At 37.1% G+C, this 26,415-nt stretch overlaps 3 protein-coding genes across 3 annotated transcripts in view; 1 reads left to right on the forward strand and 2 right to left on the reverse strand.

The window, feature by feature from the left end:
• Positions 1-1,193: 1,193 nt before the first annotated feature.
• Positions 1,194-26,415, forward strand: part of arl11 (ARF like GTPase 11) — a gene marked incomplete at its 3' end in the record, with an annotated part of 34,686 nt that continues 9,464 nt past the window's right edge. Inside the window, 6 exon segments of the mRNA NM_199693.1 lie at positions 1,194-2,562; positions 6,087-6,111; positions 13,212-13,227; positions 17,363-17,383; positions 18,098-18,102; positions 18,975-18,994. Coding sequence (NP_955987.1) covers positions 1,284-1,814 — 531 coding nt within the window. The 5' untranslated portion in view covers positions 1,194-1,283.
• Positions 8,476-12,276, reverse strand: ebpl (EBP like). Its single transcript, NM_001005397.1, is given in 4 exon segments — positions 8,476-9,015; positions 9,584-9,722; positions 11,916-11,985; positions 12,058-12,276. Coding segments are annotated over 4 exon segments (633 nt in total). The 5' UTR covers positions 12,250-12,276; the 3' UTR covers positions 8,476-8,783.
• The window catches only part of kpna3 (karyopherin alpha 3 (importin alpha 4)), a 36,246-nt gene continuing 27,237 nt past the window's right edge, over positions 17,407-26,415 (reverse strand). The window contains 9 exon segments of the mRNA NM_201320.2: positions 17,407-17,766; positions 17,875-17,969; positions 19,153-19,315; positions 19,399-19,470; positions 21,804-21,908; positions 22,081-22,209; positions 22,296-22,427; positions 23,586-23,630; positions 24,242-24,411. Coding sequence (NP_958477.2) covers positions 17,671-17,766; positions 17,875-17,969; positions 19,153-19,315; positions 19,399-19,470; positions 21,804-21,908; positions 22,081-22,209; positions 22,296-22,427; positions 23,586-23,630; positions 24,242-24,411 — 1,007 coding nt within the window. The 3' untranslated portion in view covers positions 17,407-17,670.

The raw sequence follows: 26,415 nt of genomic DNA on the forward strand, positions 1-26,415 counted from the left end.
ATCCTGGGATTTTTAACGACCACAGAGAGTCGGGACCTCGGTTTAACGTCTCATCCGAAAGACGGCGCTCACTGAGCAGTATAGAGTCTCCCCGTCACTATACTGGGGCATTAGGACCCACACAGACCGCAGGTTGGGCACCCCCTGCTGGCCTCACTAACACCACTTCCGGCAGCAACCTAGCTTTCCCATGTGGTCTCCCATCCAGGTACTGACCGGGCACAGCCCTGCTTAGCTTCAGTGGGCGACCATGTGAGAGTTGCAGAGAGCTAGCTGCCGAAAGTGGCATATGTCTACTGATGCTGTGAATTGTATCTTATTCATTCATTTTTTTGTCGGCTTAGTCCCTTTATTAATCCGGGGCCGCCACAGCGGAATGAACCGCCAACTTATCCAGCAAGTTTTTACGCAGCAGATGCCCTTCCAGCCGCAACCCAACTCTGGGAAACATCCACACACACAATCAAACACTACGGACAATTTAGCCTACCCAATTCACCTGTACCGCATGTCTTTGGTCTGTGGGGGAAACCGGAGCACCAGGAGGAAACCCACGCGAAGGCAGGGAGAACATGCAAACTCCACACAGAAGTGCCAACTGAGCCAAGGTTCGAACCAACGACCTTGGGACCTTCTTGCTGTGAGGCGACAGCACTACCTACTGTGCCACTGCCTTGCCGAATTGTATCTCTCTGCAATAAATACTAATAAAAAAATATGTGTGTGTGTGTGTGTATATATACGGTTGAAGTCAGAATTATTAGCCCCCTGAATAATTAGCCCCGTTTTTTTTTTTTTTTTTATTCTGACCTTAAAATGGTTTGTAAAAAAATGTAAAAATGCTTTCATTTTAGCCAAAATAAAACAAATAAAACTTTCTCCAGAAGAAAAAATTTCCTTGCCCTGTTAATTATCATTTGGGAAATATTTAAAAAAGAAAAGAAAATTTAAAGGGGGGCTAATAATTCTGACTACAACTGTATATAATTTTCTATAAATGTCACTGACACTGACTTTAAATACACACAATCGTTTAAATTCAATCTCCGGGATCAGGTTGTTGGCATGCACGAAAAGTTGACAAACCTGTTTAAAAATGCGGACCAGCACGTTCTGCTGTATCACAAGGGCAGTCCTGACTACTTTAGTCACACACAGCCATTCACAACATCGTGTCGCTTCTCCTTTTTCACAGGATTTCCTTCAAAAACAGAAGCTGAAACCTAAAGACTCCGATGCCCTGCAGAGGAATCAACCCTTCGTAAGCTCATCCAGGATCCAAAATGGGCGCCATCAAGTCCAAACGGTTTAAAAAGCCTCCTCAGGTGCTCATCATGGGCTTGGATTCAGCAGGAAAATCTACTTTAATGTACAGGCAGCTGCACGGGGTCATCATGCAGACCTCGCCCACAGTGGGCTTCAATGTGGCGACCCTCCAGCTGAACAAGAAGACCTCCCTGACCGTGTGGGACATTGGAGGGCAGGACACCATGAGGCCCAACTGGAAGTACTACCTGGAGGGATGCAAAGTGCTGGTGTTCGTGGTGGACAGCAGTGATTACGCCAGGATCGGAGAAGCTCAGAAAGCCCTCAAGAAGATCCTGCACGATGAGCATCTTAAAGGGGTTCCCCTGATGGTGCTGGCCAACAAAAAGGACCTGCCGAACACCATGACTATCAGAGAGGTGTCCACCAAGCTGGATTTGGACACTTACACGGATCGCCAATGGGAGATTCAAGCCTGCAGCGCTGTGAAGGGTCTGGGTCTCCAACAAGCCTTTCTGTCTATAGCTAAACTACTGCAGAAAGCATGAGGACTGGGAAATGTGACGCAGTTTAAACTTATTATAGTATATGTTAATGACACTTTATTCGTGTTATTATACAGGTAACACTTTAAAATAAGGCTGTTTTAGTTAATGTTACTTGGCAAACAATGAACAATATATTTATTATGTTTGTTTGTTAAAGAAAATAAAGAGATTTACTGTTCGTGTTACCTCGCAGTGCATTAACTATTGTCAACAAGCATGAACTTGGAATTTAAAGGACACCTATTTTTACCCTTTATAAGACGTAAGGTAAGCCTTTGGTGTCTCTAGAATGTGTCTATAAAGTTTCTGCTGAAAATACCCATCACAATATTTATTATAGCCTCCAGAATCTGCCCATTTTGGTGTATGAATACAGTGTAGCTGTTTTTGTAGCCTGTGGCTTTAAATGCAAATGAGCTGCTTCTCCCCGCCCATCGTTTCCATGTGCGCATCTGCTTTCGCCCCATTCACACTGGGCTTCAGCGCCAACGAGTGTCTGAAGTTGAGGCTGACGTGATCAGGTCCGGCCCTAACCAATTTGGCACCCTAGGCAAAATTTCAGGTGGCACCCTGTCACATCGCAGTAAATTCCAATGGTAGTGTAAAGTCATAAATAGCTTTTTGATCGACAACTACAAGCAGGGAAAACGTCAGATAAATATGCCAATGCAATTAATGTTATTGCTGAATAGATTTAATATTTACACATTTGCATGAGGATGTAATGATGGGGGTATACATTACTATTACTATTTTCTATAACATCTATGCCCCTCCATAACATTGGGGGACATTAAAACTAACAGATAGCACTATAGCTATTTATTGATTAGCAATCTGTCAACGTTGGGATGTAAAAAATATGGGACAACAAATAGCTTCAAATGATAGAATACATAGCAAACATTAGAAAATATTGACAATAAAATAAAAGGTTTAGCCTATTAAAATCAATGGCCTACACTGAAATTAAATAAAGATATAAAATCCATTTCACTTTTAATTGTATTTGCATATTGATTAAAGTTCCTATAGTTATTTAATGAAGAGCAGCAAATGAATCTCTCATTGTGTTTTGTTTGATAACAGAGGTGTTAATGTAAGAATGCACAGATCTATAATGAAACATTTGACTAATTTAGTAAGTGTTTGTGCTCATTTTAGAGAAAATTAACTGTGTTTAAAATAAAGCGGCGAGAAAAACGGGAAAAATCAGGACGGAGCAAAAAATAAAATAAAATTAAAAAACGAAAAAAAAAGCACTTTACTGACGATCCCTTACTTAGAGCTCCTCTCAGCGCGAGCTCTCCCGGCTAAATGCATACTGCGAGGGCAGTGGTGGTCGTAATGTTGAGCGGAAAAAAAAAGAAAAAAGACAAAGACAGCTGTGAAACATAACCAGCTTTGTCTTTTTGTAGGAATCACACTTTAGATGTTTTTTAGGGTAAGAGGTTTTTGAGTTATTGCTGTTTATCACTGAATGTGTCAGGAATATCGAAAGCAAAACCAACTTAACCGCGCTCATTTCTGGCACCCCCCTGGATGTACAGCGCCCTTAGCATTTGCCTATACTGCCTATGCCACGGGCAGGCCCTGGACGTAATTGTCATAGCAGCAATAGCCAATGAAACTAGTAAGCAATAGGCCTCTGTCTGACGCTTCTGTCGCCGCTTGAAAAGTTGAGAAAGTCCCAACTTCTGCAGCGTGCAACGCCACTGAAGCGGCGCCGACGGATCCACAATGCAGTTCAGCAATGCCTGACATCATCCATTCAAAGTGAATGAGAAGCGTTGAAGCTGACGCCCCATGTGAATCATGCATTATGTCAGATAAACAGCACAGTGACAGACAGATTCGATGAAGCTGAAATACAGCTCATAAGTAAAAAAAAAAAACAAGTAAGTTTATTTCATGTATTTGTAGTGGAGTTTATTCAAGCCTTTCTGAAATGATGAGTCCCATGCTGCTTTCAAAGCTTCAAGTGCAAGTGATTTACATGTTAAGTCAATGCAGAGACACGAAAAGAAATCCTGCGCCGCCATTCATGTAAATGAAGCTGCGCGATTTGAGCGTTTTGCGCGATTAACATGCTTAACACCCAAATCGATTGAGTAGGAAAATCTGAACTTCAGCAGACATTCATGCTGCATAAACCAATCTGGAGCTTTCTCTTGTAGGGGAGTGATTATTACTTAGCCCCTGTTGTTGGTGTCCCAGAAGAAAATCCTCCTGCATACTCTGGCCTTGGCTCAGTCTGAAGCACGGCTGAAAGCTTCCATCATCCAGGTATAGTTTCTGGAGGAGTTTATGAGCTCACAGAGCTAGATGCACCTCTGAATGAATCTCAATGGCTGTTTTTGTCCCCAGCATTCTTCAAAACATCTTGTTTTTTTGTTCAATAAAAAAGGAAGATCAGAAACATTGAGAACCACTTGAGATTGAGTAAATGAGGAGGGAGTTTCCATTTTTGAGTGAACTGACCCTTTATTTCCATTATGCCAATACTGTAATACACATATTTTGATACTAGAGAGTGCATTTCATAAAAATGAGATGCTTTTAAATGCACTTTACATAATTGTTAACAGTTAACTGTACTAGTTAAGATGAACTAGGAATGAGTCTGTATGTTATTTTTTCCCAGGATTGTATTGCAGCTGTATCCACTGTGTAAAACATATGCTGGAATAGTTGGCAGTTCATAGCACTGTGGCGACCTTTGATAAATAATGCATTAAGCCGGAGGAAAATGAATGAATGCTTTTCAACATTGACTTTATTTTATTAAACGCAATACTTTTATCTTTTGATAGTAAATAATGGATGCGAGTTGAATTTTTAACACTAAAAAAACAAATCATTACTGTAACAAATGATGTGCAACTGATGTGCATCGCTAATTAATGCATGAAGTAATGCCAAATAGTGAGCCATTATTGTATAACCGAACACTTTTAAATAATCATCGTGTTTCATTTATTTATTTTGCTCCTAGTGCATAACTCTATAAGTGTGCCTAATTATACCCAATCACGATGTTTACTAATTTTAGCTACTTAGTTTTTTTCAAAGCACTATAATTATTAGATTTAATATTTCCACATAAAGCTGCTGTACTGAAGATACACAGCCTTAAATTGTGCAATAAATTAATTATTATGATTAAGAAATACCTTATTTCTTGATCAGACCTGCATGTATGACTATTATGATAAAAATACAGCAGCACAACCTGTTATGCTTTCATAAAGAAAAATACACATAAGCATGATTCATCAGTGTATTAAGAAGCGAAAGGGTGTGAGAAAACATGATCTGACAAAACTATTTATTTTTTCTCTTGGAACAAATGTTGATCTCCATCATACTGGATACAGTAGTGAGTTTATGGCGAAAAAACAGGTCCTAGATCAGACTCAAAAAAAGCTAATGTAACATAACATGGATTGAGTGTTTTAGGTGTGTCTTGTTCAAGATTTTACAAGAAACTGTGTGTTGCTATGAGTTTTTCTTTGTGTTTTGAGCAGCTTGATTAAGCGAATACACCTAAACAACTGTTTTCTTTTTTACTTTTTCTCTTTTTGAGTGCTTACTTCTATGATTTTTTTGTACGACTAAACAATTTCATCATTTTGCTGACCTTGAAAGTTGACTATTTCAGAATTGTGGGTACATTTTTAAACCTTTTCCATTCATTTTTCTTAAACTGGAATGATACAAGTTCAAAATTTTGCATATAGTGAAACCATTCATTCATTCTCTTTTGGCTCAGTCAGAGGTCGCCTCAGCAAAACAACCGGCAACTTTTCCAGCATATGTTTTACACAAATATTAATCACGATTACATCCGAAGCAAAAGTTAGTTTTTAAATTATATATGTGTGTACTGTGCATATTTATTATGTGTATACACACACACACACACACACACATATATATATATATATATATATATATATTTCAAAAAATGTTCATTAATATTTAGATATAAAATATATATGTATAAAACACAAATTATATATTGCGGGTTGGAGAGAAAGGATTTAGTTCAAATATTGACGATAATAACAAAAATAAAGTAACAAGAGCTTAAAGTGCTAAAAAAACTGGTAAACTGAGACTGAGATAGACTCTATTTAATGATTATGCTTTGCACCATTTATTTATGTCAAATAAAGTGTTTTCTTCTAAACAATAACAAGTGCTCAAAGTGCTAAAGAACTGAACGGCTAAACTGAAGATTAGAGGCAAAATCAAGGCCATCATCAATTATTATTATTATTTTTTTTTTTTTTTCTGGGTTGTAAGCAAAGTCCCGCAAACTCTTTCTATTTAAGACATTTGGACCAGAAGATGGAGCTGGTCCAGAGGAGGAGGCTGAGGGTCTGCTGTTTGTCCAATCATGTTTTTTCTTCCGCCAAATAAAAATATCAGACTACCTCAAATCGATCTCTCCATGGAAAATATGCATTTAATGAATGCTCCGCTGTTATTATTATTGCACAAAACCTCTGTGAGCATTTTTAATGAAAGTCATTAAAGTTTATGTCTTATGATTATGACTTCTTCATTTACATTCTTCTTCTATGACGTCTCACTTGCGGTTCATGTGAGCATGCTATGAGTGATGAAAGAAAATGGCAATGACCCTCAAGGCTCATATGTTGACTTTTTGTATAAGAATTTTGTTGTTTACATATGATATTGCATTAATTTGCATAAATGTTTTATAAGCTGTAAAATGAAAGCCTCAGTTTGGTGTATATGATTTGTATATAGGTGTAGAGTGTATCATGTGTGGATATGTATGGAGTGTATAGTGTGCGTATATGCATGGAATGTATCGTGTGCATATGTATGGAGTGTATATGTACAGTGTATCATGTGTGCATATGTATAGAGTGTATAGTGTATGTATAGAATGTATCGTGTGCATATGTATGGAGTGTATCCTGTGAGCTGCCTTTCGTTGTGTGAGTTTATCAAGTTCCAGTAGCTCAGGAATGTATCGTGTGTATATGTATAGAGTGTATCATACGTGCATGTGTATTGAGTGTATCATGTGTGCATATGTATGGAGTGTATCCTGCGAGTTGCCTTTCGTTGTGTGAGTTTATCAAGTTCCAGTAGCTCAGGAATGTATCGTGTGCATATGTATTAAGTGTATCGTGTGTATATGTATAGAATGTATCATGCGTGTATATGTATAGAGTGTTTCATGTGTGTATGTGTATAGAGTGTATCATGTGTGCATATGTATGGAGTGTATCCTGTGTGTTGCCTTTCGTTGTGTGGGTTTATCAAGTTCCAGTAGCTCAGGAATGTATCATGTGTGCATATGTATAAAGTGTATCGTGTTTGTATATGTATAGGGTGTTTATATGTATAGAATGTATCACATGTGCATATAAATATAATTTATTGTGTGTGTGTGAGTATGCATGTATAGAATGTATCATAAGTGTTCATGTATAGACTATATCATGTGTGCATATGTATGGAGTGTATCATAAGTGTTCATGTATAGACTATATCATGTGTGCATATGTATGGAGTGTATCATAAGTGTTCATGTATAGACTATATCATGTGTGCATATGTATGGAGTGTATCATAAGTGTTCATGTATAGACTGTATCATGTGTGCATATGTATGGAGTGTATCATAAGTGTTCATGTAAAGACTGTATCATGTGTGCATATGTATGGAGTGTATCATAAGTGTTCATGTATAGACTGTATCATGTGTGCATATGTATGGAGTGTATCATGAGTGTACATGTATAGACTGTATCATGTGTGCATATGTATGGAGTGTATCATAAGTGTTCATGTATAGACTGTATCATGTGTGCATATGTATGGAGTGTATCGTGTGGGTTGTCTTTCAATGTGTGGGTTCATCAAGTTCCAGTAGCTCAGGAATGTATCATGTGCGCATATGTATAAAGTGTATCGTGTTTGTATATGTATAGGGTGTTTATATGTATAGAATGTATCACATGTGCATATAAATGGAATTTATTGTGTGTGTGTGTGTGTGAGTATGCATGTATAGAATGTATCATAAGTGTTCATGTATAGACTATATCATGTGTGCATATGTATGGAGTGTATCATAAGTGTTCATGTATAGACTATATCATGTGTGCATATGTATGGAGTGTATCATAAGTGTTCATGTATAGACTGTATCATGTGTGCATATGTATGGAGTGTATCATGAGTGTACATGTATAGACTGTATCATGTGTGCATATGTATGGAGTGTATCATAAGTGTTCATGTATAGACTGTATCATGTGTGCATATGTATGGAGTGTATCATAAGTGTTCATGTATAGACTGTATCATGTGTGCATATGTATGGAGTGTATCATAAGTGTTCATGTATAGACTGTATCATGTGTGCATATGTATGGAGTGTATCGTGTGGGTTGTCTTTCAATGTGTGGGTTCATCAAGTTCCAGTAGCTCAGAGGTTACGTGATTCATCTCTCACACCGGAAACCAGGGTTCTATCCCAGACCCTAACAGGAATGTATTGTGTGTATATGTATAGTGTATCATATGTGCATATGTATGGAGTGTATCGTGTGTGCTTTCAAGATTATCTTTGTATAGCCGATGTAACAGAATTGACTTACAAATACAGCAAATAGACGTTTCATGCGAATGTTTATTTTACTTAGTAGAATAAACACACGTAAATAAGAAAATTAAGACTCATGTCATAATTATAGCATATTGTGTAATTCAAGACGGTAATAAAATAGGATTTTTAGTAAACATTTTCCCAGATAAAAAAGGTCCCTAAATGCGCACGCAAACATTTTTTACAGAAAACTTGATATAATGTGTTATTAAAGTTTTGGTTTTCGGAAATGCAAATTGGACCCGCAATTCTAGAGTCATCACTAATATGTAATAATTATAAAGATGATTACTAATTATTAGGCCTCCTCTGAATCATCTGTTCTTCTTCTCGGGATGCTGATGGAGTCTTTCTAGATCCTTCCATGACTGCCAGAGCAGGAGTGCAGGCACCAGCACCCAGATGCCATTGAAAAACACTAGGTAGACCCACAGGTACAGCCAGTTGCTGGTGTTTAGGTTTGGGCTTCCCATCAGCCAGTCTGGACAGAAGGTCATCCAGCCTCCATACAGCTCACAAACACAGAGTGTGATCTGAACAAAGTGCCTGATTCAGAAAGAAATAACATTTATACAGATGCTTAAAGGGCACCTATGGTGAAAAATCTACTTTTAAAGCTGTTTGGACAGACATGTGTGTAGGTATAGTGATTTGACAGTCATATTGGGGTGATATAAACACACCAAGTCCATATTTTTTCAAATTTAACAACATAAAAACAGTAGACAAATTGGAGCGGTTTTCAGACCGACCGCAACTTGACGTAGGAGTGCGTCAATCAATATCGATTGACAGGCGAGTGTTAACATGTATTTGTAGTAATGCATATAATCATATCAACAAGACAGGACGTGTGCAAAGCAATCAGGAATAAAAGGTCTGTTCAGTTTGCTAGGATCATCAATCATGATCAAGAGTGAGTTTTACAGGTTTAAAAATGTTTTAAAACAGTGCATGTGTGTAATGAATTACAGCGTTTCTCTTCATCAGCACAGCCGCATGGCAGAACAATTATAAAAGACTCAAAACTTTTGTCTTTAAAAATAACTTTGCAAGTCACAGGTCTTTCTTCAGGAGCACTTCAAATTCATATGAAATCTGTTATCGTGTTTACCTGTAGTGTTTGTCTTTAATGATGGCGTAGATCAGAAGTAGGGCCAATGAACCGTCTAAAACCACAGTCAGAAGCTCTAGAGAAACGATAGTCGGGTCTGAATATAGCCATCGCTCATCTGCCTTGCCATATTCTTTCCCTGTTAGGCATTTACATTGTGTTACGCATATACACACACGGTATGTACATTACATACAAACAATACAAAGCAGACATTAATTAATAATAGGCCATTTGCATTCAAATTGATTATTCATCACTTCTGGAAGTAAAGTGTTTTGATACTATTTTATGAAAATAGATGCAAAATGTGTTGTGCAAACCCCAAATCATTCCATCATCCGTTTATTTTTAAGATAATTTTGGCTACGTTAATGCAAGCAGCTTAATGTTTGGCATTATTTAATGTAATCGTTCACCATTGTCTCCTTTTATAAATCTGTTTTACAGTTATTATGAAAAATAGCTCTACTCAGGAACTTCAGGACATTTAAATGGTCTTATTATTCAAGCGAAAAGTCTGACACACAAAAATAACATTGCATCAAAAATAATGTTGTTTCAGATAACGTACTTATCCAAGCTGTTGCAATGCAAATATAGACTTTATTTCATAAAAATAAAAACTGCCATGGCATTATGTGAATTAACTGTAATTTAAAGAGTTTGGACACTGGTTTGAGCCACATGCGGCTCTTCGACCAAAAATACATGGCTCTCCAGCTGTTTCAGTTCAATAATGTTTTACAGTTAAAAAAATTAACCATCACTAGAAATCAGTTTCCTATTGAAAATGTAATTACAATTTTTACGTTTCGATTAATGCACGTTCGCGGTGCTATGGATAAACTTTAATCGTGACACCAATAAAGGGTAAACATGTGTGCGTGGTTACCATATATGTTGTTTTGCCCGTGTTTTACCCAATAATAGTAAAATATTATTTTTGTTCTTCAAAACTAGTGAAAATCAATATAATAACAATAATATATTTTCTTTAACAGTAGCCAAAATTACTGCCGTATACTTTATTTTGAATACTCTCAGGAAACTATGTAATTTTTATAACAGTAAAATGTTTATTTTAAATTGTGTTGCTTTTCAGAAAAAAATATATATTTTCCAGAATTTAAATAAATGTTCTTTCTTTATTCATGGGCTTGCTCAACATGTGATGGTTCATATTTGTTTATTTTTTGAGTTGTGCACGAACATAAATAAAGGTTTTGTTTAAACCCGTTTTATTCATAGTAGTCGTATTTTATTGGGGTGCATATATGCGTATATATACAGTTAAAGTCAGAATTATTAGCCCCCCTTTGAATTTTTTTTCTTTTTTAATATTTCCCAAATGATGTTTAACAGAGCAAGGGAATTTTGACAGTATGTCTGATCATATTTTCCTCTGGAGAAAGTCTTATTTGTTTTATTTCGACAACAATAAAAGCAGCTTTTAATTTTTTAAACACCATTTTAAGGACAAAATTATTAGCCCCTTTGAGCGAATTTTTTTCATTATTCTACAGAACAAACCATCGTTATACAATAACTTGCCTAATTAACCTAACCTGCCTAGTTAACATAATTTACCAAGTTAAGCCTTTAAATGTCACTTTAAGCTGTATAGAAGTGTCTTAAAAATATCTAGTCTAATATTATTTACTGTCATTATAAGAAAGATAAAATAAATCAGTTATTAGAAATGAGTTATTAAAACTATTATGTTCAGAAATGTGCTGAAACAATCTTCCCTCTGTTAAACAGAAATTGGGGAAAAAATAAACAGGGGCGCTAAAAATTGAGGGGCGCTAATAATTGAGGGGGGCTAATAATTCTGACTTCAACTGTACACCCCTGTGGCTCTTTTTAAAAATGCATTTGCCAAAAATATTAGAAATGGCTCTATGCTGAAAAAGGTTACTCACCCCTGGGTTAAAATCTCCAAAATGAATGAATTATTAGTGATTATCACCACCAGGGCTGATGCTGGTTTGGTAGTCTGTCAGTAAACTTACACAAACATACTAGTTATGACGGTTTTCCCTTATTTATTTCACACATTTTTGTCCTCTACGGACCAATGTGCCACTTGTTTAGAGTGACACTCAAAGATAAATGCTTAACAACGTAAAAAAAAACTAGCAATTACATTTTTATTACAAATAACAGAAACTGATCAGTGAATGAACGGACTTTGAACACTTCATTATATCAACAAACACCACTAGATGTCGCCCTCTACTAATTTCACATCAAGATTTTCTCCATGACCAAATAAATCAATAAAACTGTAGATGTAATTAATATTGTAGTGTTGTATCAGAATACTCACATAACTCTGCCAGCAGGTTGTCTGAAGACGCCACATTTCCAACAAGCGACATGTAGACGAATGGTCCTTCCTGCACAGTCAAGGTGAACAGGTAAGTGACAGTCAGATAAACAACAATTCTAGCATGCACTTGTGTACCTACCAGAGTAAAATGAACTATTGCGTCGTAAAATAACCACACGAGGACCCACCGGTCAACCGCTGAACATTTATGGCCCCATTTTTGAGCGAAGGCAAAGCCGACAGCAAACTGAGCCACACAGGCGAGCAGAGAATAAACAGTTACTTTAGTGAAGAGTGCAGGTTCATCATGCTGTTGGTCGAATTCTGCCATTATGTGTAGTGAAAGCACTTTTTTAATAACAGTTCCCTCTCTAGCTGAATCTGAAGGGTTGAATAATGACGTCCACAGGCCCCGCCCATTGTGCTGCCATTGGTTCGCGATGGACTCTCTCCACTTCATTCCATCCACGTCAGAGAGCAGAGTGCGTTTTGGCGCCAATAGGCCATGTCATATTCAAACAAGTTCTCTTTACTTTTTCATTAGACATTTAATCACAAAAAATACAATTAGGCATTAAAATTTACCTGTTTAACACGCATATTTCATTTAAAGCAAGTTCCAGCAAAATGTTTTACAAATTAAGACTTTTAATCTCAAATTGTATTTTTCTTGAGACAGAAATCTGAGAAGGTTGAACTTTTTCCTCTTTTACCAGTGATCTCAAACTCATTTCCTGGAGGGTCGCAGCTCTGCACGGTTTAGCTCCAACTCGCACCTGCTTAATAGCTAGTAGTCTTATTAGCCTTGATTAGTTGTATCAGTTGATTAATGATGAAGCAAAACTGCACAGAGCTACATGTATAACTAAAATTTGTATTAAAACCTGTTTTATTTATGTTTTACAATATATATTTATAATGTTTTTAAGCATAGTGTATATGCATGTTGTATGAATGCTGTATTATTTAAATAATTTCCTATTGAAAACGCGTGAAGGTCATGTGACCATCAGGAAGAACACAGCATCTCAATTCTCAGAGGACGCATGCATTCTCTGTTCTCGTGGTCTCCTGAGTTCGTTCTTCCGAGGTGACCTGGCAAGACTGGTCTTCACAGCAACACAAGTCAGTTCTCTGTGTTTTTAGGAATTGAGAAACAGTCCTTGATTAGTTGGATTAGCTCTGTTTGATTAGGGTTGGAGCAAAACTGTGCAGAGCTGTGGCCCTCCAGGAATCGAGTTTGAGACCTATGTTCTACTTATTAGTTTTGGTGGTGTTTGATCAGGTTTGGAGTTAAACTCTGCAGGAAGGTAGATCTTTAGGAACTCAAAATTGTGACCGCCTTGTACTTTAGATCAGTGGTTCTCAAACTATTTTCATCAAGTACCACCTCAGAAAAAAAATAGTCTCTCCAAGTACCACCAAAATGAGCAGTACTATAATACAGTAGCGTAGTAGGCTCAGTAAAGCAGATACAACTCTGCACAGTTAAAATAACGTGGTAGATTACCTCAGAAATATAGACCATATGTCATATTATATACATCATTTTTAATAGGTTTTGAAATATATGTAGCATGTACATGACATATTTAATTCCTCCGTGTACCACTTGAAGGAAGCCCGCGTACCACTAGTGGTACACGTACCACAGTTTGAGAACCACTGCTTTAGATGATTTTCTTACATTTGAGGTGGGAAAATTGAATGAAAGACTATGTTTTTATATAATCATGAGATGTACAAACTTAAATTTCTGGGTCAGACCTGTGGGAAAACTAAATTGAAAAATCAGAATTTTGGTTTTCTCAGAATTCTTGCAATTCAGTCTTTTCCCCTCAGAACTGCAAGTTTAGACTTTAATTTCTGCAATTCTGAATTTGATCTCAGCTCTAAATTAGCTAGCATAAATATGTAAATTAGCATACAATAGCATAAATACATAATTATGAGTTTATAACTCATAAAGGGAATTTAAAATGGCAATTACCTTTTTCATTTTCTTTTAGCTTAGTCCCTTATTTATTAGGGGGTCGCCACAGTGTGATGAACCACAAACTATTCCAGCATATGTTTTACGCAGCAGATCACCTTCCAGCCACAACCCAGTACTGGAAAAAAATTCACACACACACACTCCCATACACTACGGCCAATTTTGCATTCCCAATTCACTTTTAGTGCATGTCTAGACTGGGGGGAAATCTGAGCAACCACGCTAACACGGGGAAAACATGCAAACTCCACACAGAAATGCCAATTGGCCCATCCAGGACTCGAACCAGCAACCCTTCTTTACAAATTTTGTTAAACAGTTGATTCCAATGTTTAAAGTTTGTGTGAACCGGAAGTTACAAAGGCTTTTATATCAGTATGTTGATGTACTTCCAACCAAAACCGAATATTGACTAGGAGGCGGGGCTTTCTTTATGCACATCATTCCCTTGTAGCAAAATTCTAAAAGGGGGCGTGGTCAGGAATATTGTGGCCAAAGCTGTCAAACTGACATCTGAAAACAACCGCCACTCCAAACACCGAAGCAAATGTTCAGACTTTGATTGAAGATTAACAAACTTGTTTTTAGTGAATTAATTTCAATGGAGCATCTGAAGAATAACAATAGCTGTGCTTCCATGTGAAGATGCAAATTAAATTTATGCACAAAACTGGAATATCGCATAAAAGACGTGTCAATAAAGCAACGTTTCCAACCAACGAGCCAAAGTGTACAAAATCATCACTTCCTGAATAACTGGCGCCAAATATCAAAAGTAAAAACGTAATTTACTGTGGTAGGAGAATCTGCGTGAATCATTTCTTTATTTAAAAAACGACTTCAGAAGACAATGCAGACACGCAACGAACAAATGGTGGCGTTTGAAGGTGTGAGACGTGAAGCTCAGACCCTCTTAATTCTGGAGATCATTAATAATATAATAACACTAATACTGAAGCGGTTAAGGCGTTTTAGAATGACCAAAACAACATTTCAGGTGTTTTACAATGTGCTCAACCTGCTGCTGGTTTATCCATTCACACACATTTTCATCACATGATCTCTTATAACAAAATCACATGACCTTTTTTAATGTGCATACTGAAACAAAAAGTTTATCCTACTCAGTTATGTGCATACGTTTTCTTTATACGAATAAGCGTGGTTTTCATTTGACAAAAACCTCTCCTTCAGCTCACATGGAAATAACACAGAGCACATATTGCACATATTAGAAAGAGACAAAAAGGGACTTCTGAAAACAAAGAGTCAAATCAAAGCACAGACCAGGGAACAAGGAGGAAAGGCAATAGGTAGAAGAGAAAAGTCACAAAAAGCATAAGAAGGTCAATCATAAAAGAGCAATAAAAGGATGGCTAACAGCACGTTTATTTTGGTTAGGTTCATTGATACATAAAGCACGTCCTGAGGGAGTGATGAGTGAAAGATGTGTTGCCGTAGAAAGGTGGATGGGAGGAGGTGGGAGGGCGGGGCAGGGACAGGCTGAGAATTGTGAACAAGAATGAGAAGGGAGCAGAATGAAAGTTAGAGGATCAATTACAAGTCAGCCAGCAAACTAGAGGAGAATTGAATCAGAATTATAACTCTACTCCAGAGAACGTCTCATTGTAAAGTCCAGATATGACACCCAGAAGACCCCATATTATAAGCAGCTCCAATGCAACGTGGCAGGCATTATGAACCTCTTTTTTTAGTTGCTTCGAAATGAAAAACAAAGGCACAATGAATTTCAACTCATTCTTTATCTTTAATATGCACAAGAGTTGAAAAAAATACTGATGAGCCACCTTAAAGAGAAATTCAGTTCTAAAATTTATAAAAACATACAAACAATCAGAGGCCAAAATGCGATCTGTCGCCGTTTTTAGATTAATTTTTTTTTTCTTCAGCAAGTAAAAATCTTGCAACAAGCAATAAGCTTGTATCCATTTCCGATACAAGACGAAACGTCTTTAAAGTGGCTCGTTTTCTAGATGTCTAGATAAGTTCATGAATTTCAAACCTGCTTTATTTTGTTCAACAATAAATGGCTAATTCAAAAAAACAAAATCATCAGGGCTGCCTTTAGCTTCCTTGCTGTATTTGCCGCTCAAATACAATTACCTCAGTCCAAATGTAAATTTCTTTTTCTCATACATCCCTTTACAAGTTAATGCACAGGGGGAAAAAAGAACAACAAATAAAACGTCCAGTCACAACAGTAAGAAAGCCCATTTTCCAAATAATGGCAATCATTTGCCATTGCAAACGAAAGAAAATAATAATTACCCCTATTGGCTGTAAATCGATAATCATAACGTTGTTATTGTTTTGTAGCGTCCCAACGTCTAGTGGACCTAAGTGTGGTAGCTTCTCATTATATACCTAAACAAGAAATATACTTTTATTTTAGTTGGTAAGATTAGGTTTTGCAGCAAGTGAAATAGGATTTAAAAACCAACTAAACAAAAACGTCATGGATCACCTTTTCCCATTGCTTGTATAGTCAAAATTAAGCGAACATCGCTCTCCACTTACATTAAGCAATAAAACGGGAAAAAACCCAAAAAAGTGTGTGCGTAAGACTGGAAAAACTGCAAAAGCGGAAGCTCCACTGATCAAAACAAAAAAAGAATTCACAATCCAATCACTGTTGCAGAGTTTCTTGACTATCGAGTGCTGAAATGTACTGATTTAGTGAAAACATCCTCCAACCGGTTACGATTGGGGTTCTCCCGATGAACTTATTACTATGATTACAGACAGGAAGAAGAGAAGATGAATCCAGGAAACAAAGAGCGCTGCCAGAGCACCCGTGTTAAGCAGAAAGACCTCTTGAGGTTATCTTGAAGAACTTCCAAAGGTTGGGGCGGCCCTTTAAAAGTCCTGGCCAAATTGATCATATCCTCCTATGACATTGCAAACCAAAAAAGATCGGCACAATGAATGTCCACGACACTTATCGCTGCAGAACTTTTGAAAACAAGGGTGCTCGACTGAGGAGATTTACTCCATTCAAGTTTCTGTATCTTCAGTGTATTGTCCATAATTTCAGGATGAAGAAAAGAAAGCAAGAACTGGTGGTGATAATTAAAGTGTTTCTGTTTGCACACCACATATTTTAGAGACGCTCCCTTCCCCCACTTGAACAATATTCCTTTGAATAAGCCATCGGAGGCTAGTTCACAGATGAATGAGGGAGAAGGTCCAAATGGCTTAACACAGTAGAGGCTGGACGTATCGAGTTGGGTGTCTGTCTGAGACTCGAAAATCACCACCATTCCAGAGAAGGGCTTTCTTGGAAACCGAAAGCCTTTTTAATTTCAGGAATTTCTCTTTCTTCATCTTCCTTGGCTGATATGATGGCTGGTACAACAACAGAAGTTCCTATCATTGTTCATGCTCACCTATGTGTATGTGTGTGTGTGTGTTTGTGTGTGAAAGAAAGAGCAAAATATATATTTTTTTTGTTAGTTTTTTCTTTTGTTTTTTGGCAACTGCAGTGTAATGAGTCTTGTTCTTTTGAGTTTTATTTTTTAGATCCATCCGTGTTTTGAGTGGCGTCGAGGCGGGTACTTGGATCCTTCAGTGCGATTTCTTTTCTGTGTGAGTGAGTGAGTATTGTTTCTGAGCACGGTGACTGGTTGGTTTTGTCTGGTTAGTGAGTGGTTGGTAGGTGATGGGTCAGTAGGTGGCAGGGTGTTGAGGAGCAGCTGGGAAACCCACCAATCCTAAGTTCGACGCTCCAGATGTTGTCTAGAACTTAAACTCCTTGGCTTGTAGGTTGGAGGAATCGAAGTTGAATGTGCCTCCTTGGGTGGCCTCAGGAATCAGACTTGGGTCTTCATCAATCTACAAGCAGAGCCCGACAGAATTAGGCGGATGTTCAATAATAATTTATATCAGGAGCAGAACCCCAAACAAATGACAAACACATTAGAACAATAATTTGAGACTCACATCATCTCCTGAAAAGTACTGATCAATGATTTCAAATGCAAGTTTATAGATGTCCTCGTTTTCATGCTGCTGGAGGTTCTCGATTTTTTCCAATCCTGAAAAACAAAAGAAAATTTTTATATTTTTTGGTGTCACGTTATTTTAATTTACAATTCATGTTATTAACAAAACATTAACTAAGACTATTAGCTTAATAAACTTCCTATTAGCTGCTTATTAATAGTTGGGTTTAGGTATTGAGTAGCATTAGGGATATAGAATAAGATCATACCTTATATGTGCTAATAATTGACATTACCTGACAAAAATCTTGTCGCCTATTCAAGTTTTAAAAACAATAAATAATAACTCGATTTATAGCTAATTATTTATCAGAAGTGGCTTATATGAAAGGCAAAGGCCTCTAGATTACGCTTATTTGACCAAAATAAAACATGATCATGTCTTGATTTTTAATTATGTAATGAGGACAGTAAGGTCTGACTTTGCTTAGACAAGTCGTCATTTAACAGAAATAATGTACAGTATAGAATATAAAGTCATGCTGCAGTGGAAAAAGATTGAATATTGTGTATGACTCCCATGAGCGTTGACGACTGCATCTACACATCTCTGCAATGACTCAATTAACTTATTAATAAAGTCATCTGGAATGGCAAAGAAAGCGCTCTTGCAGGAATCCTAGAGTTCATCAAGAGTCTTTGGAATAATTTTCAATGCCTCCTCCAACGTCTTAAACTAGACATGCTCAATAATGTTCATTTCTCGTGACTGGGCTGGCCAATCCTGGAGCACGTTGACCTTCTTTGCTTTCAGGAACTTTGATATGGAGCCTGAACTATGAAAAGGAGCGCCATCCTGCTGAAGAATTTGCCCTCTCCTGTGCTTCGTAATGTAATGGGCAACACAAACATCTTGATACCTCATACTGTTGATGTTGCCATAAACTCTGCAGATCTCTCGCACACCCCCATACTGAATATAACCCCAAACCATGTTTTTTCTTTCAGCAAACTCGACTGATTTCTGTGAGAATCTTGGGTCCATGCTGATTCCAATAGGCCTTCTGGAGTCTTTCTGATGATTGGGATGCAGCTCAACAGATAATTCATTGGGAAAATCTATCTTTTGCCACTTTTCCAAATGATCAACTAGAAGTCAAGTTATAATTTGTTGCTCTTACAACTAGGATCAGCAAGATTTTTATGAGTTTATAGTGTAAATTAAATTGACCAGTAAAAATTCGAAGAGAGGCCATTTCTATACTATGTCCATTACCTCCACACTCTTCAATGATCTCAGCAATTGTGCTGGCTTCCTCCCCGGCCATGATAAGGATGTTTTTCAGTCCGTCGAGGACCACCTGGACCACCTGAGAATCTTTCACCGAGAGCAGGTTGCAGAAGGGTGGGATCACGTTTTGTTGCACCAAGTACTCCACCTGCCAATCACAGCCAAATAAGCAATGAAGCAAGGAGAAGAAAGTGTCTCAACATCAAGAGATTCGTGGTGAGCGGTTCATACCTGATCCTTTCTTCCACTTATTGTCAAGTTGCTGATGGCCCATGCAGCCTCCTTCTGTGTCCCAAAATCACCCTGTTTTGAGAAAAAAACAAAACAAGAAATTAGACATTTAAGTCTTTGGATAGCGATGGTTTAAACTAGAAATTAAGCCTGACGCAGTACTAAATTAAGTGACAAAAATAGAGGAAAAACTCTTTAGTAAAGATTAGTATTATATTTTTATGTTTATGCCAATTCTAGGGTGTTTACCAGACATTAATCTGCAACTGCTAAAGCTTGTTGTAATGAGTGTTTGCATTGACCATTAGATAAGGCTTGGGTTTCAATGATAAATGATGATTAAAGCCAATGTTATGACAGTATGAATAGTATATACTCTGCAGTTTCTAATAAAAAAAAGCTAAGCAAAGCTATCTTCACTAGCTGTCTCGAGCTGTGATGTAATATAAAAGTAAGCAGTGATGCAAATTAAAATTGTGGCTCAAAAACAAAATTTTAACTTGGTTAAACACAGATTTTCTGACTTAGGAGAGTCGCAACATCCTGCCCAGGGACTACAGATGTAAATTAGCAATTCAGGGTTAGCTACAAACAGGGTTTCTACAGGTTTCACCAAGTCCAATTTAAGACTCAAGACTTTTTAAGACCATTATGAATTATATTTTAGACTTCTACAGGTCTACAACCAATTTTCTTTTATTTTTTCGAATGGCCCAGTTGGTCTAGTGGAATTAATTTTTTATTTGCCCCATCAAAAAATAGTAATAATTAGGTATAGGCATAATGTGTCAAAATAGGCAAACAACCCATAGTGGTATACATAGTCATTTTTAAACACTACTTATAAGCTCTTTAAAAACTATAATAAACTATGTATGCACATGCAACAGTCTAACTAGGTCAGCGTCGTCCACCTATATGGTCTATAATTACATGGAGAACTTTCAGACCAATTTGTATTAGATTAGCTCAGTTATTAAATGAGCTATTATAATATTAGTTATAAACACAGCTTTGTTAAATGTTTTATTGAGATGGATTGTTGGTGATGAATTTGGCTGATTGAGAAGCTTTACATGGACACAGTCAAATTAAGACCAGTTTAAAATAACTTAAGACCTTAAAGCCAATAATTCAATAAATGTAAGACTTTTTAAGTTTTTAAGAACTTGCTCGACAACGTTCAAAAAGCAAGTAAGTTCATATTTACATTTGTTTATTTGCTTGTTATGCTCATGTTGTTCAGTGCGTGTGTTGGAGCAACATTCAAAAAGACTGTGAGCAGGTAAAATTAAGGGTACAGTTCACATATCTGACGGCTTGTATTAAAGGACAAAATTGTTAAATATATAAATATATTTATGAATTATTATGAGATTTAAATATAATAATTATTGTGCTGTGAAATAAAATCTAAAATTGTGGATGTAAAGCATTGTAAGTGCACTGTGAATGTAATGAAATCTATATGAAGAATGTAACGCAATCTAAAAGTAATGTAATGTGTTTTTATTTAATGCCATGTCAGCACCCACGGCTATTTTCATGGCAGGAACATTTCAATAATAAATATACAATTAAAAATCAACAAACAAATGAATACATAAATTAAATAAGATTTTTAGTACTAATACATGATAAAAATTCTAAAATCTTTTCTGGTGTCACTGCTAAAAATGTCCTAAAGAGAGTTTATTTCATAAAAAATTCTTCTGGAATCATTAAAAACAGGACAGTCCAGTAAAATGAGGAGTTGTGCAGCACAAAGACTGAGTAGGGTTTTCACCTTGGGGCAAAAAAACAGTTTATTCTCGTATGCCCAATACGACATCTGGTAATAACCACTTGATTAAATCTAGTCTAAAAATGTCTTAAAATTCTATGAGAGAGTTCAGGTTGGATTTCATGTAATTTATAATACTCTAATGCATCAATCTAAATGTAAAAGTTTTATATACACTTATCAAATTGAATGTAAAATACTGTAGCTATTTTCTGAATTCGTCATGACAACTGACAACTTTATTGTGAAAAATGGTTTTAATAAACAGAAGCATAGTGTAGCGTACTTATGGTACGCTACACTATAGTGTAGCGTGATTATGCCTAGTCTTTCTTTGGTGCTGTTAAAACCACCACATCAAACCTGCAGCTCTTATGAAATGATAGTACATTACATTTTAAATCACAAATTGCAATGTTGATCAGATAAATTGCAACTGGATTTTTATCTCCAAATGATGCAGCCCTAAGTCAAGCTAGAATGAGTATGAAGGATGTATTACACATCCATTTAATTCAGTTTTCAGAACTGAACATCAAAAAAGGTTTCTAAATCTGCTTTCTTTATATATATATATATAAACTAACTCAATGTACAGTAGCCCAAGTGCTAGTCATCTTACCTTGGCAAGCTGGTGAATGATCATGGGTATGAGACCAGCATCTATTACAGCCTGCACCTGCTGCTGGTTTCCTGCTGTTATATTAGACAGGAACCACACCGCCTCCTGCAGACGCATCACAGATGTACAATAAACACAAGGCACTGCGTTTAAACTGGGACTGCAGAGATTTCTAAAGTCACTTATGAAATTAGCCAAGTAAAGCATTTGTGTTTCATCATCTTAAGTACACCTCACACAAATAGGCTCAGATGTGATGTGTGTTTCTGTGTCTCACCTTGTTGATTTTCTCTTTGGGGTGTGTGAGCAGGGTGGAAAAGTGAGTAAGAACATCACAGTTGAGCACCACCTGAGTCTGCTCGTCTGTCCCGGTTACAATGTTCCCCACCGCTCTCAGCGCTGCGGTCTGAGCGGACAATACATGAACAACATTAGAAGCCAGCTTTTGGTTTCAGAGTGTACAGAGATGCATAAATGTGCATGTGTTTTTACCTGAACTTTGACCTCTTGGTGGCTGAGCAGTGGGACAAGGTACGGGACAACACCTGAGTCTATTACCATCTGAATCTGCTCGTTACCTCCATCTGTCAGATACGACAGAGCCCACACTGTGTCTACCAGAATCTGCAGAGAACAGCAGATTTGAGGACGTTAAATGAGAAACGCAGACTGTTTTCATTTGCATAAACTTCAGATTAAATGAAGTGATCATGCTGCACAATTATCAACAAACTGTAAAAGGAAAATGTATGTTTAGTTTACAACGTTTGCAACACTAAAATAAGATAATAGATCATTTTTCAAATACACATTTGGCACCTAAAACTACTCCAATAATGTCCGGGTCCAAAATTACACAATTTTTTTAATTTCATATTTATTTATTTATTTATATATATATATATATATATATATATATATATATATATATATATATATATATATATATATATATATATATATATATAGTTGCTATGGCCACAATCAGCTGTTCTTCATACACGCAGTCAATTTTCAAAATAGTTCAACTTTTGCCACTGTGTAGATTAATACTGAAAGTGTGTCTGTACTGAATTGTTTCTACTTGGGGCTGTGGTTAAGAACAGAGGAATATGCTGATGTTTAACTGCATGGCTTTAATGCATTCCTGCATTGGGCTCACACATATATTCTGTGCTCTGACTACTACTTGGACGCTTCTCTCCATCTCCTGCCGAATGCACGAGATCACAAAACAACCACAACAGACTAGACCAATCAGCGCAGATTAGCTTCATCCCAAGGAGGGGTTTGAGAGCAAATGAATCGCTGAACGAATCATATGGGAGTCATTGGCATAACTGGGTCAAAATAAATGCATATTTTAATAAAAGTATTTTTATATATAGATTGCATATCAGACTGCTGTTGGAGACCCCCAAAACCAAAATATGACCTTTTACAATGCTAAACAGGGGCTCTTTAATCCAAAATTAAATTTGTTTTGATATGTACGGCAAGCAGTCATTTAATAACCAAGCTAATCTAGTCAGCTAATCATTTTTGCAAAATAAAGCCCTTCTAAACTTTTTTTTCTGCACAAAGTCAACCAGCATCCTTCAAAATATCTTATTTTGTGCTCAACAGAAGTGACCCAAATAGGTTTTGAACAAGTGAATGGCGAGCAAATAATGGTAGAATTTTCACTTTTGGGTGAGCTAGACACTTAAACCACATTTACTGCACTATCCAATTAAAAGTAACACTTTTTTGTTTGGAAGAAGTAGTGCGACATGTACTTACATTTATATCTGTATGATATATGAGTACACAGAGGGCAGGAAGAATCTGAGTGAGAAAAACAGACATCTTTTAGTTGAAACTGAATAAGCAGACCGCATGTAAACATGAAATCATCTGTAGCGCAACAGAATATTCATTAGACCTGCCATCAATGTAGTAGTTGCTATATCACACACACAGAGAGAGTGAAAACACAGTCTAATGATTTCATAGCAGCAGGAGGTACAATATGTTCCCTTCAGCTCAAAGCGACACCTCCAGATTACAGATAGCAGAAAAGAGAAATGAGCACAATATTAAATATTGGCACGCAGCATACACAGCATTATATCTGACTGAATAGATGCTAAAAACACACACAGACAGATTACTGCGGAGGAAACTGAAAGGCAAAAGAAATGCATAATATCTGTTGAAATTTTGAAAACGGTGGCATAATGAATTAATTGCCAGTTTATAAAGTGCATCATACACATCATTCAGTCAAAAAAAAGCTAAAGGGATCAGTTTAGCCAATCAAATTACAGTATTTTTACTGTAGTATTGCAAGTTATTCAATTCGTTTACAAAATCTTCAACTGGATGACGTAAGGATCGTTTTTTACCAACACGAACGAGTCAGAAATGCACAAACAGGGGTCACACACTTTGCTCACCTCTTGTACTGTTTCCATGGGTGGTGGAGGGTCTTTGTTTCGGCACAGGTTGACAATGACCCAGGTGACGTTTCTCAAGAAGGTTATGGGGATGGAAGGATTAATAAACGACAAGAGAGGTTTGACCACACCGAGCGAGATGACGTAATCTCTACACTGAGGTCCATCACCTGCACAGAGCACATAAAACAAACACACGTGCAGTAATGTCAGTAAACACACCACTGATGAGCATCACGGCTGTTATAAGACCCAAAAGATGGGGATTTTGTTATACTTTTTAAATATTTTGCATCCATTTGGAAATGAAAAATTGTTTTCTAAAATGTCCAAGATTTATAAAACCATATTGTATTTGATTTCTTTGAGATCTCAGGTCTGGTGGGAGCAAATTGTGGTAACTGACCACTTTCTTCCTCCATGTTTCCTATGTCGTTGTTGTTTACCGTGTCTGCGTCTCCTCACACACTCTTCCTTCTACGTCATTAAACCACGGAGAAGTACCACAATTTCACAAGTTTAATGACGTACAAAACGGAATGACTCAATAAATCTGATCTGCCTGCTTACATGATAGTCGCATTATCACATATCTGACTTACATCAGATTTATTTCCACAAATGAAGGAGACCTGAAACGATCGCTGAATATCCGAATGCATGCGTTTTTTTTTTTCCATGTTAACGCAGTCATAAAACAGATCTGACCTGTGTCACAAATGAGCAAAAATCAGCAATCTGAATTGGGTCACATTTAACTGGCAGTGTAAATGGGGGCTTTTACCACATTTACTTTTTACCACAGGATACCACATTTTTATTATCCTATTTTTTATTCAATAAAAAGTAATAGACAACAAAAACTTATGATAGAAACTTATATGCATTTTAAATTTACTTACACACACTTTACTGTTTGAGAACTTTACATTTACATGAAAATTAACTATTTAATTGAATTCCTTTACATTTTATAACCCATTACTGCACAAAAACAGTTAAAATTTATGAAACGTACACTCACCGGCCACTTTATAAGGTACACCTGTCCAACTGCTTGTTAACGCAAACTTCTAATCAGCCAATCACATGGCAGCAACTCAATGCATTTAGGCATGTAGACAGGGTCAAGACAATCTGATACAGTTCAAACCGAGCATCAGAATGGGGAAGAAAGGGGATTTAAGTGACTTTAAATGTGGCATGGTTGTTGCAGGCGGGCTGCTCTGACTATTTCAGAAACGGCAGATCTACTGGGATTTTCATACATAAGCGTCTGTAGGGTTTACAGAGAACGATCTGAAAAAGAGAAAATCTCAAGTGAGCGGCAGCTATGGTGGCATGCCTTGTTGATGCCAGAGGTCAGAGGAGAATGGCCAGACTGGTTCCAGCTGATAGAAAGCAACAGTAACTCAAATAACCACTTTTTACAACTGAGGTCTGCAGAAGAGCATCTCTGAACACACAACACGTGCAAACTTGGGGCGAATGGGCTACAGCAGCAGAAGACCACACCGTGTACCACTCCTGTCAGCTAAAAACAGGAAACTGAGGCTACAATTCACACAGACTCACCAAAATTGGACAATTGGAAAAACATTGCCTGATCTGATGAGTCTCGATTTTTGCTACAACATTCAGATGGTAGGGTCAGAATTTGGCATGAACAGCATGAAAGCATGGATCCATCCTGCCTTGTATTGACAGTTCAGGCTGATGATGGTGGTGTAATGATGTGGGGGAGATTTTCTTGGCACACTTTGAGCCCATTAGTTCCAATTAGCATTGTGTCAACGCCACAGCCTACCTAAGTATTGTTTCTCATCTCTTTATGAGCACAGTGTGCCCATCTTCTGATGGCTACTACCAGCAGGATAAGGCACCATGTCATAAATCATGAATCATCTCAGACTGGTTTCTTGAACATCACAATGAGTTCACTGTACTCAAATGGCCTCCACAGTCACCAGACATCAATCCAATAGAGCACATTTGGAATGTGGTGGAAGGGGAGATTCACATCATGGATGTGCAGCCGACAAATCTGCAGGAACTGCGTGATGCTATCATGTCACTATGGACCAAAATCTCTATGGAATATTTCCAGTAACTTTTTGAATCTATGCCACGAAGAATTAAGGCAGTTCTGAAAGCAAAAGTGGGCCCAACCTGGT

This window comes from Danio rerio, chromosome 1 (genome assembly GCF_052040795.2).
Source record: "Danio rerio strain M-AB ecotype USA chromosome 1, GRCz13ab, whole genome shotgun sequence".
Classification (NCBI taxonomy): Eukaryota; Metazoa; Chordata; class Actinopteri; order Cypriniformes; family Danionidae; genus Danio; species Danio rerio.